The following is a 17,156-nucleotide window of genomic DNA, read 5'->3' on the forward strand; positions in this document are numbered from 1 at the left end:
GGGTGAAATGAGTGTCGTCTTCCTTCTCTACTTGACCAGTGTAGTACTGCAACACAGTTAACATGATTTAAGACAACTCGAACTCTCTTCACCTGTTATTGCATTATGAACGTGAACAGTGTAACATAGAAGTAAGGTAATAGTGCGGCCACATGCTGAAAATCCTGAAAATACCTTGCAATGATACTAGTAATAATAGAATATGAAATGCAAATGAATAAGGCTAAATTTAAATCTTCCATGCAGACTTACAAAGATATAACAGCCAAGGAAAACAATATTTCTTGAACGTTTCTCGTATAGTTAAATATGTATAAGAGCAGACGATTAATTATGAAAATTTGGTCAACTTAAAGAAGTGGCTAGGTTAAAAAAAAATGAAAGTTGAGATGTCACAAAAGTTCGAGTTTCAGATGAACTAGAATCGTTACTGTCTAACTTCGATAATCACTGTAGAAAGAGACAATGATTTGGAGCTGCAATCACCGTGGAAAAATGGCTCCATTTGATGCTTTGCAACCGCTAGCACTAAAACTTAATAAGTGGACTTTTGAATGAACTAATCCATTAAAGCAACAGTAGATGACACAGGGAATCATTGGTATGGTAATAGCAATAGCAAAAATTTCAGAATGTTTAAATTCCACCCTTCCTTCTCACAACAACCAGGACACATTATACAACTTCCACAATAAAAGGAACAGTGAAGGACAAGGAGCTCCTACATCAATGGAGTCGACGGGGTTATCGAAGGTGAGGTGGATGGTAAAGCCGGTGAAGGGCACGGTAGTCTGGATCTTGAACTGGGCATTGTAGTTGCCATCCCACTCGTACTCTCTCGTAACCACCGCACATTCTTCCGCCCCCCAACCTGTAGTATACACCACATGTGTTAAGAATCTAGTTGTGAACTAACTAAAAAAATATGAATTAGCTTAATCTGTGCTATGTGTTAATTGTTGCTTTTGTTTATGAAAGTGTCCTAACTATCCACAGTGTACTGGTTATAAATCATATTATTATACTCATCACTGTATAAATCTTAAATCAAAACGGGTTTATCGAATGCCTTTTCATGAGATAGAGCTATAAAAAACTCACTCAGGTTATTATTATTAGTAATGTATAATTCATATATGTAGCTTTTGGGGGCAATATATACTGTTTCAATTCGCCTCGTTTACTACATCACTCTCACCCTCGCGAATGAGTTGAAGATGACAGGTGACGAGGCTGTTACACCATTACTAAAGAGGTAGTGAATGGAAGCACCCGATTCTGGGCCTAGTATACAATAGCTTTATTAGTCTCTCCTAGATAAACCTTAGTTGAAGTTAAAGGTGTATCTCCTGCAATTGATCAGCTAGAGGATTCATGGAGAAAGACGAGTGCAGAAAAGGAGATAGTAATTAAACAGGAAAAGAGTAATAATCAAGTGTGTGAGGTCCCTACAGTGTACTGTACTGGTGATAAGTAGCAAATAACGCGTCTGGGTAGAGATGCCGAGTAGAATACCGATAAAAGGAAGCAAGCTTCGGAAAAACAGCTTTATTAGCGTGGTAGTGATGTAAAAAATAGGAGAGGCTCTTTTCAAAACAGAAGTTTGACTTGGTGGTACAATGGGAGGTGAGGCAGCACTCTTGTGGAGGAGGGTGAGGCCCCAGAGGTAAGGCAATACCTGTATGGAAGAGAGTGAGGTACAGTAGGTGAGGCAATACCTGTGTGGAAGAGAGTGAGGCACAGAAGGAAGGTCTTTACGAAGACTCCCATCATGGCTGCGGAAGGAGAGACTGTGGAGCGGAGGGCGCAACCTTAACACTGATATACCCAAAACACCTTCCCACGCCCCCACCTACTGACGCACAGTACACCATGCACCTTCCCACGCCCCCACCTACTGACGCACAGTACACCATGCACCTTCCCATGCCCCCACCTACTGACGTACAGTACACCATGCACGCCCCCACCTACTGACGCACAGTACACCATGCCTTCCCACGCCCCACCTACTGACGCACAGTACACCATGCACCTTCCACGCCCCACCTACTGACGCACAGTACACCATGCACCTTCCCGCCCCACCTACTGACGCACAGTACACCATGCACCTTCCCACGCCCCACCTACTGACGCACAGTACACCATGCACCTTCCACGCCCCCCACCTACTGACGCACAGTACCATGCACCTTCCACGCCCCACCTACTGACGCACAGTACACCATGCACCTTCCCATGCCCCACCTACTGACGTACAGTACACCATGCACCTTCCCACGCCCCCACCTACTGACGCACAGTACATGCACCTTCCAGACCCCCATGCACCTTCCCACGCCCCACCTACTGACGCACAGTACACCATGCACCTTCCCATGCCCCCACCACTGACGCACAGTACACCATGCACCTTCCCATGCCCCCACCTACTGACGCACAGTACACCATACCTTCCACGCCCCACCTACTGACGTACAGTACACCATGCACCTTCCCATGCCCCACCTACTGACGCACAGTACACCATGCACCTTCCGCCCCACCTACTGACGCACAGTACACCATGCACCTTCCACGCCCCCACCTACTGACGTACAGTACACCATGCACCTTCCCATGCCCCCCCACCTACTGACGCACAGTACACCATGCCCCTTCCCACGCCCCACCTACTGACGCACAGTACACCATGCACCTTCCCATGCCCCCACCTACTGACGTACAGTACACCATGCACCTTCCCATGCCCCCACCTACTGACGCACAGTACACCATGCCCCTTCCCACGCCCCCACCTACTGACGCACAGTACACCATGCACCTTCCACGCCCCCACCTACTGACGCACAGTACACCATGCACCTTCCCATGCCCCCACCTACTGACGCACAGTACACCATGCACCTTCCCATGCCCCCACCTACTGACGCACAGTACACCATGCACCTTCCCATGCCCCCCACCTACTGACGCACAGTACACCATGCCCTTCCCACGCCCCACCTACTGACGTACAGTACACCATGCACCTTCCCATGCCCCCCACCTACTGACGCACAGTACACCATGCACCTTCCCATGCCCCCACCTACTGACGTACAGTACACCATGCACCTTCCCACGCCCCACCTACTGACGCACAGTACACCATGCACCTTCCCACGCCCCACCTACTGATGCACAGTACACCATGCACCTGACGCACAGTACACCATGCACCTTCCCACGCCCCCACGCACAGTACACATGACGCACCTACTGACGCACAGTACACCATGCACCTTCACCTACTGACGCAACAGTACACCATGCACCTTCCCACGCCCCCACCTACTGACGCACAGTACACCATGCACCTTCCCATGCCCCCACCTACTGACGCACAGTACACCATGCACCTTCCCACTATAATGAGACAAAATCACAAGAAGAAGATTACATATAGGTAGAATATTTATAGTAAGGGAAATGTAAAGAGATGAAGACTTTTGGTAGCGTGGCCGGTGTTAGTTATTTGGTCTGTCACTACACTTATCTTATCTTATACGTTAACACACTTTTATTACTTCTTAAGGACGACTTCTCAAACACCGCTTCGTTACAACTGTTTATTAATTACGACAATGACATGGACACATTAATAACACTTTCTATCGAAGTTACTAGGACATTATATTTACGTTACTAGGACATCATATTACGTTACTAGACACTGATTCTCGGACACGAACATGAAATGAATACACTTCCCACGTAAGTAACTCATCCCATGGAAAGCTCTGACAAAAACTCACGTGACCTGGGGAAGGCCTAGCAGGTGGTCCTGGGTTGTCTCTATGGGAGACTGCTTAGCTGGGCACCGGAGGGAAGTCTCGCTCCCGACCGGAGGCGGCTGCCTCCGGCCCTCTCTGTCTGACTTCTTTCGAGCGGGACTGGGGTCGTGTTGCTGGCCCTTCTTGGCTACAAGACACTCTCTCTTGAGGGAGGACTACGATGTCCTATATACTGGGAGACGAGCCGTCAGGTTGAGCTGATAGGGGGGGGGGGCGGAGGAGGGTCTCCTTACATTTGACCTCGCTAATGTAGGGTCAGGTCTGGACTTTTTCTGAGACTAAAGTTGTTGTATATATTGGAGGAATCTTGTGATGAATGCTTGCCTGTTAACATCGTTGGTGGGGCCGTGTGACATGAGAGGCTCTGGTTGATTTGTGGCCCCTTGACTTGGGCTGCGAGGGTTACATTTGACCTGGCTAATGTGAGGTCAGATCTGGACTGTTTCTGAGATGTAAGCTGTGGTCTGACAACCCATTTTTTTTTTTTTTCTTTAGGTTAAGGTGGGGAAAGGATGGAAGGCCTCCACCTACTGACATACAGTACACCATGCACCTTCTCACACCTCCACCTACTGACATACAGTACACCATGCACCTTCCCACGCCTGGTCGTATCTTATCATCCCTCGCATCACATCTCTAACCAGTGAAGGTATCACTACTGATGCCAGGGGAACTACTAGATGAGTACTGTCGGAAATCAAAATACATACCGATATGTTTATTAAAACGTGTGTGTACAATTATGGGTGATATCTGTATATGTATACATGTATTTATTGTATATTTACACACACACAAACACACACACAAATAAATAAATAGATAAATAAATATATATATATATATATATATATATATATATATATATATATATATATATATATATATATATATATATATATATATATATATATATATATATATATATATATATATATGTAATATTCAGAAATTCTGTGTAATTTCAAACGCCGCGCCATGGGCGATACTGAGCTTTCAAGGTCGACTGAGGAGGAGAGCGTGCCTGCCCGTAGTGAGAGCTTTTGGAACTAGGCCTATACGATATTGAATGTAGTTTGCCGAATTAATAATGAAGGTAAGGGACTATTATTAAAGTTGAAATTATTATAGGTCGTTTATCAGTCTGAATAATGTTACAGGTGTCCAAGAAAGTTATTAGTTAGGCGGAAAATATGTCACCTAGGCCTAAGCTAACGCCTTGGGGAAGCGCGAGGCTGGTTGCTCCTCAATCACGGGAAAGCGTCGGTCCACAAAAACGGTCACGTGGTCTAGTCACCTGTGTTGCGCTATTGCAGTATAACACGTAAGTCTCATTCGATCTCAGATAGGGGTTAGATAGGGCAGTGTATGGAGAAAATACTGACCGCTGTCAAATACAAGGAGTAAAGATGGCAGATCTGTGGCGATTTGAAGGTAATAGCCCTTCTACTGGACCTTCAAGGAGGGTCACGAAATATTACTGTTTTTCTGTGTTTATGGCACAGCGGAGCAACAGAAAAACACTGCAACACAAAGGACTGGCCGAAGAGAGAAGAGTTTGTTCCAGGTAAATGCAACGTTAAATATACTCCCCTGGTAGATCCAAACGATGTACTTCTACCTCCTTTACACATCAAGTTGGAACTAATGAAGAATTTTGTGAAGGCTATGGCCAAACAAGGTGATGGGTTCGAGTACTTGAGGGGAAAATTCCCACAGCTCAGTGATGCTAAAGACAAAGAGGGTATCTTTGTTGGCCCACAGGCAAGAAAGTTACTTCGTGATGACGACTTTGAAAACAAACTGAATGAAAATGAGCCAACTGAATGGAAATCCTTCACATCTGTAGTCATGGTGTTTCTTAGAAACAAGAAGAAAGAAAACTATTGCCAACTTGTAGAAGAACTCTTAAAAAAAAATCCAAAAACTTAGGATGCAAGATGTCCCTGAAGGTCCACCTCCTACACTCGCACTTGGACCTTTCTCCTGAGAATCTGGGCCGGTTAGTGATGAACAGGGAGAGCGATTTCATCAGGACATTAAACGTATGGAGGAGAGGTCCCAGGGTAGAGGGGACCCGGCCATGATGGGGGACTATTGCTGGTGTTTACAATCGAAGGACAACACAACACATAAAAGGATGAAATAAAATAACAAATGCCCTACAGTGGCTAATGTAATACTTCTTGTGTCTTCTTGTGATTGTTTTCATTCTTTATTGAATTTTATTGTGGTGACGTGGAAAAAAGTAACAGGAATAACAGGAAAAATAATATTTTTCAGTTTTTGTATTTGTAAGATTTAATTTTTGTATAACAAATAAACTGTACGTGCCAGAGAATTTTTATTGCCAGATTTGAAATCAGCACCTCAAAATTACCAAAGGGAAGCTACTCTGAACCATGTTACGGATATTTGTTTTAAAATTTGCTGCCGAGTGTAATCGGTAAATCGTCCCTATTTTGTTTAATACAGCTTATCCAACATCGTCTTGATCGTCTAGTTGAGCTCAACCAAGGCAGCGATAGCCCCAGTGAAGGCGGCGTTGTAGTCACAGGCGACCTCATTGTGCACGTAGTCATTGCGGTCGTCGGAGTAGGTGCCGTCCTGCGGGGAGAAACACAGTGATGAAGCTCCCACTCAGGTTCGAGAATACACCTCATTATGCTATTTTTAACGCTCATCAGAGGGTGAGATTTTATAATTATGTTAAAAAAATATGGTAAACAAATAGATGCTAGCTTTAACTCAAGTACATAATTAAAATAATACCTGTTTTATATGTTTCCGGTTCATTGCTTTGAAATATAAATCTTGAAACAGAAATATGTCAAACTAACTGAGGTACTCGGCATTGCCTGATTTTTAATATATCTTTATTATTACAGGGGGTATTTTTACTTTTTCTGAGGGGCTGCTTATAGCCTCTGTGCGTGACTACAATATCGCATACTCTACTTCCCTACAGTATTATCTACTACATCACTTCCACTATCTACATATTATCCATTACCCTATCATCTATACTGCTTCCAGTACACTATCAACACCGCATCATCTAAACTATCACTTGCAATACACTGACTTCTATGCAGGTATCACTTTTAGGCGAGGGTGGGATCCTTCGGAGTCAACCCCACTCCCAATTTAAACGTGATTTTTATATGGGGTTTCACCTTTGGCATGGGAGGGGGGAGGGTGTATAGTGTTGTTAGCTACATAACACTAATTAAAGAAGATGAGTTTTGAGGACTTAATGATTAAAAATTAATTTGTAGAATTATTTTTATGGATGGTGGAAAATAATGTGATCTGAAGGTTTAATGATATCTTAGTGACAGTCTGTTATGGCATGTCTTAAATAAGGATAATTTAAAGGTTAATCTCAAGTGGGATGGCTTAAGTCAAAAGAATTGACAATGTGAAAACAGCACACAGGATACCAAGCCTTTAGTACATAAGGGGTAGCATTTCAAGCATTGCCCTTGACCGCCGTTCATTTCCTCAGCTTGTAAACTTTGGTAACCATTTATAGCTGACTGACTTGGGAGTGCTGCGTTTTCATACCAGCTACCCATAGGATAGGATGCGAGAGCGGTATCCACTCCAAGTTAAGAGAACTTAAAATCGAAGTCACATGGAATCGGACCTTGGAAGGACCTCCAACAAGGGCGCCGAAGAGGGTGTGAGGGTTTGGTCCTGGTTGTTGTTGGGCCCACCCGTCAGTGCAGGATGCTGGAGGCCACGGGCAGGAGCTGCAAAACGGAGTCACATGTCAGAGGTTACTCATCTATCTATCTATATAAAACAAAGAAGTATATCTGTTTGTGTATGTGTCCGCACGAGAATCTCGGAAACTACTTTACCGATCTGTAGTGATGATGGATGGTGTTATATGTAGTGATGATGGATGGTGTTATATGTAGTGATGATGGATGGTGTTATATGTAGTGATGCGTGTGTGTGTTAAGTACCTGGAGCGGTGGTGAGGCCTGGCAGGTGGATCCACGCCATAACCCACAACGAAGGAATGACCAGAGTCTCCCAGCAAGATATTGATCTGGCCCTGGGCCCACTCCCGGTACTTGTCGCTCTTGGACTGATCGCCGTACTGGGCAGCCTGCATGAGGAAGGTACACGCGGGCCTTGGTAACATAGCAACAGCAAACCTTCCTACTTTTTCACAACCAAAACTTTGTAAATATAAAGCAACAAATGTTCAGTCTGTGGTACAGACGAGTTCATTATTTGATTATTTTAGCACCAAAACTTATTTTTTTCATGTTCTCAAATAGATTTAATATGCAAACATTTAAAAATAAAATTCAGAGTATGAAACCGAATGTGGAACCTTCTTGAATGATCTCTTTGTTGTGTGTTAAAAACATGAAAAGTGTAAGCTAATGTAACTGAAAGCTTAGTCTTTTTCATGGTATAAACAAGTGGAATGAGTATAAATTTTCGAAACATGGTTTCAAAAATGTTTTATCTTAACATTATTGTAAGTAATCAATGTAAGTTATTAAAAGTCCCTTCTTTAAAATTGGTAAAAGATTCAACCGAATGATTACCTTACTGAAAGTCGTAACAACAAACATTTATCCACCTCAATGAGCTTTTAAAATATATTTGGCGAACATTAGAAAAATAACATACTGTATAGTCAACATCGAAATGATATAGTACCAAATAGTGATTTGCATTATTAAGAGTTACTTAAACAACCATACGTTAACACACGTTATGGAAATAATCCTTTCGTTAGCTTCTGTTCATTCCTTGTGCAATATTTTATTTATTTAAAGCAGGTCATTAACTTACCCAGAGAGCGATGTAGGCGACGTTGGCACAGTGTCTGTTGGCTCCCCACATGTCGAGGAAGACCATGCCCTGGGGTGTGTAGGGCGCGTCGTTCATCAAGTAGTCCAGGAAGTTCTCCAGGGACTGCTGGTATTCTTTTGAGTCCTTGTCCAGCAAGGTGAACAAGCACTGAAGAAGCGAAGACACGTGGGTGTTGTGAGCTAAACCCTCCCCGTTACCACAGTGCATAAATCGACAAAACAAGAAAGATAAATAAATGTTGCTGCAATCACCACAGGAGAACATTTAACTTTTAACTTTCATTGTGAACAAGGATAAGTTTGGATGAAGGCATGTAGTTAATTAATAAAAACAATTATCTTTGATATCAACATACATAACAGCCGGCCCTCTTGTCGTCCCAAGAGAACTGAATGGCATCAGTACCCAGGTCAAACTCGTCCCACGCGGCACGGGCCTTTGTTAGGTATGCCTCGTTGCCTGTAGCACGGTAGAGCCAGAGAGCTCCCCAACACAGCTCATCCCCGTACCCGCTCCACGACCTGTAGGTGGTCATGTCATCATGTGCCACTATCTGAAGGTGGTGTAGTTGGTCACGTCATCATGTGCCACTATCTGAAGGTGGTGTAGGTGGTCACGACATCATGTGTCACTATCTGAAGGTGGTGTAGGTGGTCACGTCAGTAAGCGTCACTATCTAAAGGCGGTGTAGGTGGTCACGTCACCATGTGTCACTATCTGAAGGTGGTGCAAGTGGTCACGTTAGTAAGTGTCACTATCTAAAGGCGGTGTAGGTGGTCACGTCAGTAAGCGTCACTATCTGAAGGTGGTGTAGGTGGTCACGTCACCATGTGTCACTATCTGAAGGTGGTGTAAGTGGTCACGTCAGTAAGTGTCACTATCTAAAGGCGGTGTAGGTGGTCACGTCAGTAAGCGTCACTATCTGAAGGTGGTGTAGGTGGTCACGTCAGTAAGCGTCACTATCTGAAGGTGGTGTAGATGGTCACGTCATCATGTGTCACTATCTGAAGGTGGTGTAGGTGGTCACGTCACCATGTGTCACTATCTGAAGGTGGTGTAGGTGGTCACGTCACCATGTGTCACTATCTGAAGGTGGTGTAGGTAGTCATGTCATTATGTAATAGTATCTGAAGATGATGTAGGTAGTCATGTCATAATGTAATACTATTTGAAAGTGGTATAGGTGGTCATGGCAAACTCTCTCTCTCTCTCTCTCTCTCTCTCTCTCTCTCTCTCTCTCTCTCTCATTTAATAGCTACAAACTCATTGTTGCCCGAATTGATAGTCCATATAAAAGATATACCGAGTAAATTATCAAAGTACAAAAGAGAAAAGCAAATATAAAGAAAGAATAGAGAGGGAGAAAGAAACAGACATGTCCAAACACACGTAAATAAATAAAGCAAGAGATAGAGAGAGAACCATGAGAAGAGCGATATACCTAACAGAGAAAAAAAAGTATCATGATTCATTAGCTGAATGTCTGTTCTCTGCCCGAAACCAGAATTGATAGGACGAATCAACAGTATATATACAACTTGTGTATGGAATTTAGTTACAGTTGACCGAGTATTATTATAGTTATTTTTCTCCTGAAACTATCTGTCTACTGAAGCATGGACATTGGACAGCACCGAAGCAACAGGAATGTACAGTACTTGTAGAAGTCTGCCGCGTCGGTGATGGAGTTGCTGTACACCTCACGGTCCTCATCAGCGAAGGCGTACAGTTCCTTGGCCACCGTAAGCATCTTCGAGGAGTATGCACTGTCCACTTCCTGGCCAAGCATAAGGAGGTGGTGAGTGAGAGAGGAAAGAGCGAAGGAAAGGAGAATAGGATGCAGGGTGAAGGATATGTTCAGGTAGGTAGGAATTAAGTGAGTGGGAAGGGAAGAAAATGGCAAGTGAGGGGTACATAGAGGGAAGGAAGGAAGAGTAATAATGATGGGGGAGAGGGCAGGAAGGGAGGGAGACAAGTAGGTAGGAACTAGGGAAGAAGGGAGACAAGTAGGTAGGAACTAGGGAGGTAGGTACTAGCGAGGGAGAGAGGCAGGCAACTATGGAGGTAGGGAGACAGAGAGGTAGAAACCAGGGAGGAAGCTGGGCAAATGGACACATAAGGTGACATCCAAGCTCAGTTTAATTATAAATTACAACATAAACAGATACTTGTTTAAGTGTGATAATCAAAGTTTAGCATTAAAACTGATGCCGAAGTCGAAAGGACTTGAGTGAAAGTGTTAAATTTGAACTTTTCGGACTTAAGCAATTTGGCTTTTATTATTTAGCATTAGATCTTTTGTTTATGAACGTGAAGAACTTGAGTATATAATTTTGGACATTTTGGACTGGACGATTTCTAGCCAAGAGAGTTGTGAATATCCATGCAGTAAATGTCCCAAGATCTATGACAGAGTGTCGGTGAGTCAAGAGAAGACGACAGTACTTGGAAAACCATGGAGGCGGCGGCGAGGGCGGCGGCGGTCTCGGCGGCCAGGTCAGATCCTGCGGGAGAGGGAGGTGGGTTTGCATTTTTCTCTCTCACTCTTCCCAGCAGAGATCACACCTCGCCAATAGCCATGAATACACTAAAGTAACTGGAAACATTTGAGTCAGCCTCGGAGAAATTTATCACTACATGAATCTTTCATCTGATCACTTACTCCATGAGTCAATCACTTACCGGACAAATTATTTACTTATTTACCTGGAGCGCTAGCGTCGATCTTATAGGCAGGTCGCTCCATGGTCATATCTTCAGGCCGTCCCCAGTAGTTATGGTCCACCTGCCCCTTACCCACCTGTCGATTATAAAGTGGCTGTGTTAGTTTTTCATATTAACATGTTATCAGTAAATGCATTACTTATACTGTATTTTGAAGGAATTATCACGATACGGGAAAGGGTTTGTGTGTGTGTGTGTGTAATAAGAATAATAATAATAATAAACGGTTTATTAATAGAGTTGCCGCCGGTGGCTGAAAATATACAAACTTACATGTGATTTAGACATAATGATATACGTCCAATACATTTACAGGGCTGTACAGTGAATAAATCAGGAGCTGTTTATTATTTTAACAGTAGATGGCGTGCGTGTGTGTGTGTGTGTGTGTGCGTGCGTGTTACTTACAATTATTACTCTCCGGGTCACAGGGTAAATAAATAACAATTCACCTGGCCGTAAAGCTCATAGTGGTCAGTGTAGGCCTTCAGGAAGTAGTCTGTAGCCCACTTGACCGCCGCACGACCAAAATCAACCTGATCTGTGAGGAGAATGACTTATTAATTTACTTGTTGATCCACTTATTTGTTAATTGGTTGATTCCTTTGGTTGTGCGACCTTACGTGGAAAAAATTCTGAAAAATGTGTAATACAATTGGATAACCAGATAACAATCTTGATACAATTATCTACAAGTGTACTTTTTCTTATTTCGGCTATTACAGATAAGTATGTTGGGGGATGCGACATTGTTGCATTTTTTTGGACACTGTTGTTGGTTTCTCAATTTGTTAAATAATATATATGACTAATATTGTTTCACTTATATAGTTATCAATGAGATGGATACTAGTGAAACATTACCAATTTCACATTATAGAAAGTCCAAATAGTGCTGTGATATATAGTATGTAACTTTACTAACTTTGGCAATTGTGTCCTTCCTCATAATATTATCTGGGCTCTTACCAGCAATCTCATGTCCCTTGGCGAAGTCTATAAGTCCCCAGGAGAGTACGGTGGCAGTGTAAGCCATCGGGAAGCCAAACTTGACGTGGTCACCAGCTGATATAGAAACGTAAAAATTGTTTTTAATCTTGTCGGTCCTAAAACTTTAAACAAAAATAATAATATTTTTACTGGAAACAAATTTATGGCACAAAATCTCTCTCTCTCTCTCTCTCTCTCACCGTCGTAGTAGCCTCCAGTAAGGTCGTGACCCACGTCAGAGCCGTCACCCATGGCTGAGTCTCCACGCCAGGTGACTCTCTGATCAGCCGGCAGTTTACCTGAGCGCTGAGCCTCGTAGAACACGTACGACATGCACAACACCTGAGCAGTTACAACATATTAAATAAGAAGGCAAGAAAAGGCAGAAACTCTCTGTATTTACATTGTCTCAAAAGCTGAAAATGTAGGCAAGAAATATAGTATTTACTGCTGTTACTTCACTAACTTACATACGATAAATGAGTAACGAACAATAAATGAATTTCAAACAATAACGGACTTGTAAACAATGAGGGATATACAAACGATCAGTGATGCGCGAACAATAATTGACTTACAAATGTCTTTATAATCTCTTCAAGTTTGAAAATGTAAACTTTATACTACCTGGCCATTTCAGAATCGGTTAATTGGCCACACAGTTACCTGACTATAGTCGTAGGGCAGCATACCAGTCTGATCACAGGGGTTTTCTATGTTAGTAGGAGTTGTCCAGTCTCCTGATCCATCTGTAGGGAATGAAGGAGAGAAAAAATGTGAACGTCGAGGCAGGTGGTGAAGGGAGAGGTAGGTGGTGAAGGGAGAGGTAGGTGGTGAAGGGAGAGGTAGGTGGTGAAGGGAGAGGCAGGTGGTGGAGGGAGAGGTAGGTGGTGAAGGGAGAGGTAGGTGGTGAAGGGAGAGGTAGGTGGTGAAGGGAGAGGTAGATGGTGAAGGGAGAGGTAGGTGAGTGAAGGGAGAGGTAGGTGGTGGAGGGAGAGGTAGGTGGTGAAGGGAGAGGTAGGTGGTGAACGTCGAGGCAGGTGGTGAAGGGAGAGGTAGGTCGTGAATGGAGAGGTAGGTGGTGGAGGGAGAGGTAGGTGGTGGAGGGAGAGGTAGGTGGTGGAGGGAGAGGTAGGTGCTTAAGGGAGAGGTATGTGGTATATTCCTAGGACCATAATAGGAATATATATATTACAACGACTTTTAAGTGAGGGATTTACGGTAAGACTCATAGGACCATACAAAGTTGCAAAGAAGCTCTCATTACTGATATTGTTGCAAATTTCGTTTGGCGCATTTTATAGCTGCGGGAATTGAAAGAATTTATCAGTTATTACGAGGATATAGGACCTCTAAGTGCTCTCTCACGCATTACTCTTTATAGGATTATAGAACTCCTAATGTCTTAATAATTAAGAAAGTAGGATCCTTAAAGACCTCTTTCTCACTCCTCATACGATCCTAACTCACTCAGTCACTCACCACAAACGTTCTCGCCGTTCATGACGACGTCGATGATGGTTGGAGATTGGTCTGTGTAGTGGACCTCGATCCCGAACGTGACCTCGTCTCCTGGAGCGGCGTGGAACCTTTCGTCGGTGAGGGTGAAGTGCGTGCTGTCCACCTGCTCCACATCTCCTTGGAAGTACTGGGGATAAGAATGGCTGTCTTAACGTCTGGTTCCGCTTTAAATAGGGAGGGAATGATACATTTTGTTATATGTACTAGCAGAGTCGCCACCCTCCTGAGTAACCTACATATATATATATATATATAGTATATATATATATATATATATATATATATATATATATATATATATATATATATATATATATATATATATATATATATATATATATATATATATATATTTCATGTAGCTCCACAATGAAAACTTCATGCCAAATTTCAAGCTCTTATCCGCCATGTCAGGCTAATTTTCTAAAGCCAATCTACTATACAATAAATGGTGGTGGTGAGTAAAAGCAGATATTAATAGTGGTGTCAAAGGTAGTGGCAGTGTTGGTAGGGGAGGAGGGTGTAGTGGTGGAAAGAGATGGTAGGTGTGGTAGGGAGGTGATGGAGGGTGGTAGTAGTAGTTGGAAGATGGTAGTACTGGTGAAAAGGAAGGAGTGCACTAAGGAGGAGGTAGAAGTGGTGGTGAGGGGATATTATGCATGAAGGTGTCGACGGTGACATAACAATAGAGAGGAAAGAGGAGAGAGAGTGACAGACCGACAGGTATGGTACTCACGGTGAGAGAGTCTACGGGAATGTCAAAAGTGAGGTGGACGGTGAGGCCGGTGAACCTGGTGGTGGCGACGACGGAAAAGTCTGCGTCGTAGTTGCCGTTCCACGCGCTCCTTATGGAGAAGCACACACACATGTCGCTCCCTTCCACACCTGTAGGACACATTTAGTATATTATATATATGACCACCCCACACCTGTGAACCACAATGAAGAAGCTGTATTAACTTTAGCTTTTATGTGAGCGCCACACCACAGATAAACAGATGTATGAACTTTATGTTATGTTTAACCCACACACCAGAACCACAAATATAAAGGTGTTTTAGTCACATCTTATATATGACCCTTCAAACATATACATTGCCGGTAGACAAGTTTGTAAGGTTTATCATTTACGTGATCGGTGAACTTTGGTGCAATGGTCAGAATGCTCGCCTCGCAAGTGAGTAGCCCAAGTTCGATCCCCGGCAGGGTGAAACTATGGGCAAGTTTCTTTACGCCATTTCCCATGGTCTACCCAGTAATAATTGGGAACCTGGATGTTAATCGACTTAAGCCTGTGCAGTTGACGAGTTGTCAGGTCTTCTCGGACTATTCCTTGATACTGGGTCACTCAGTTCGTTAGCTCAGGGTGTGGTTGTTGTGTTGGCGACAGCTTCTACACCTTAAACAAATTCACGCCTTGGTGGCCCTTGGGCCGGCCATCCTCGTTACACGAGGGGCAATAGTTATATACATCACCTTCCACCATACCTACAGACGAAAGGTGTGTTTGGTCTGTTAAAGATTTGTGATTTAGTCATTTGGGATCTCTCCTGACCATTCTCACATGCAAACGACAGTTAATGTGTTTTTATTTGTGATTCGCCTTTCTTCCTGACGCTAGGGTCAAGGCTCACACGAATTTATTGTTATTCTAAGTTACTTTTATTATAGGGAGTAATATGTTTATAAGATAGTGACTAACTCACAATTGCTGAAAAAAAATGCTTTACAAAGGAACACTGTAATATCTTTCACCCAACAACGTTCATTACACTTGTCATGTATGTTATTTGTTAATGAATAGTGTTAGCTAATGGTAATGCACACAGGCCAAGAAAGATGATCTGGAAAGGAACGTAAGGCGATTGAAGATGAAGACAGAAGGCATAAATATAGGGAAATTTTTAAACCCAAGGATTTGTCCGATGAAGTTGCCAAAAGGTGCAATATGAACTAAAGATATTTTAAGCATCAAGGCAGTCTATTTTCAATTACTGACCTGATTGGAGGAGAGCGAGACTTGCAAGACTCAGAAAGAGGATCTTCACAAAGACTCCCATTGTGACTGCGGTTGGAGGGACTGTGGCGAGGAGGACTCTAGCTCACCGTTGATATACAGGTACTCGCCTTCCCACGCTACCCATATAGAATTACGTCAGTAGGAGGATGACTAGTGACGTCAATTGCACTATTGTAATCATTAACGTCAGGTGACAGACAACAACTGACGTCAATTAAGGTAAAATAATATTTTTATCTATAACTTGTTACTCAGCCATGAGAACTTTGATAAGTCTGGCAGGTAACAGTGACCAGATCCCACATTTTATGGTATAAATTACAAAAACATACTCTAGCTCCAAACTTTCTTGCTTTCGTGTCTACCGTCTACGATATAAAATATGAGATAATTGTATTAAAATTATATCCTATTTCAACCGTTCTAACGTGTGGCTTCAGACTCACATGACTTACACCACGGGGTTGTTATAATTATAAATGTTCTCTGAGTTGTACTGACGAGGCGAGGCGACATGGAAGAAGATATTCCAAAGAAGGGAACAAAATCCTCCATGACAGTTTTAAAGAATCTCAAATACAGTTAATGAGATCGGTATTTCGGAGTCATCACAGTTTTCAAGGAGACCTTCCCCACTGTTGCTAGTTAAGCTCCACTATCTCTATCACATCTGTCAAAGAAATCTGGTATTCGTAGGACATTACTCCAGTCATACTTAATGGAACTCCCCGAGCGTCATTTATCTAACGATGACAATAAGCACTTAATGTTATCCTCAGCAAAAATCGTGAAAATTTTGGTCTTACCTTTTTTCCTCTAAATCCTGGAGGGTTTTTGGCACAGAGATTATTTGTTTGTTGATTTTAGGAAGCACTGTTGAAGTGTTTGGACTGCTTTATGTCTCCAATTTCTTAAACAAAATTTAAATCTTCATATTCTTTAGTTAATAAGATATAAGGTTTGTCCTGACTACCAAGGTATTTATTTGTCAATATATCCTTGCAAGGGGCTGTCAATAATAAAATGATTAGTCTTCATTTGTCTTGTTAAACAATGGGGTGAAGCAATAGAGGTGTTGGTGGTTCAGCGGTATACGTGAATCTCTCACCAATAACTCTAGGGTTCGAGCCTTGGTCCAGGCACACATGAGAATGGTGTTATCCAGAGTCACCCTTATCACAGATGTCTCGCTCCCCGGTTTCCTCCTGTACTAACAC

At 42.9% G+C, this 17,156-nt stretch overlaps 2 protein-coding genes across 2 annotated transcripts in view; both read right to left on the reverse strand.

The window, feature by feature from the left end:
- LOC121858581 (endoglucanase E-4-like) overlaps positions 1–1,814 on the reverse strand; it is a 20,918-nt gene extending 19,104 nt beyond the window's left edge. The window contains exons 1-3 of the mRNA XM_042355072.1: positions 1,719–1,814; positions 726–871; positions 1–46 (exon numbers count right to left, since the gene is read on the reverse strand). The exon at positions 1–46 is cut by the window's left edge and continues 120 nt beyond it. Of these exons, the coding sequence (XP_042211006.1) occupies positions 1–46; positions 726–871; positions 1,719–1,773 (247 nt within the window). The 5' untranslated portion in view covers positions 1,774–1,814. The remainder of the gene's footprint in view (positions 47–725; positions 872–1,718) is intronic.
- Positions 1,815–6,125: 4,311 nt separating this feature from the next.
- On the reverse strand, positions 6,126–16,024 carry LOC121858580 (endoglucanase A-like). The gene is made up of 15 exons (XM_042355070.1): positions 15,919–16,024; positions 14,656–14,804; positions 13,881–14,046; positions 13,065–13,147; positions 12,599–12,740; positions 12,378–12,473; positions 11,861–11,949; positions 11,391–11,484; positions 11,130–11,188; positions 10,343–10,461; positions 9,040–9,205; positions 8,664–8,831; positions 7,817–7,962; positions 7,492–7,597; positions 6,126–6,449 (listed from the first exon to the last, which is right to left on the reverse strand). The coding sequence occupies exons 1-15, from the start codon at positions 15,977–15,979 to the stop codon at positions 6,342–6,344; spliced, it is 1,752 nt and encodes a 583-aa protein (XP_042211004.1). The 5' UTR covers positions 15,980–16,024; the 3' UTR covers positions 6,126–6,341.
- Between the last annotated feature and the right edge of the window lie 1,132 nt (positions 16,025–17,156).

The sequence above is a fragment of the Homarus americanus genome, unplaced genomic scaffold, assembly GCF_018991925.1.
Source record: "Homarus americanus isolate GMGI-L3 unplaced genomic scaffold, GMGI_Hamer_2.0 scaffold74, whole genome shotgun sequence".
Taxonomy (NCBI): domain Eukaryota; kingdom Metazoa; phylum Arthropoda; class Malacostraca; order Decapoda; family Nephropidae; genus Homarus; species Homarus americanus.

Bases quoted from the DNA above. Each gene is read 5' to 3' on its own strand.
- LOC121858580 (XM_042355070.1), bottom strand. From the start codon at position 15,979: ATGGGAGTCTTTGTGAAGATCCTCTTTCTGAGTCTTGCAAGTCTCGCT. The intron at 12,474-12,598 runs GTGAGAGAGAGA...TTTCTATATCAG, and splicing joins TACTGGAGGCTACTACGACG to CTGGTGACCACGTCAAGTTT. The intron at 11,950-12,377 runs GTAAGAGCCCAG...TTCTCCTCACAG, and splicing joins CAAGGGACATGAGATTGCTG to ATCAGGTTGATTTTGGTCGT.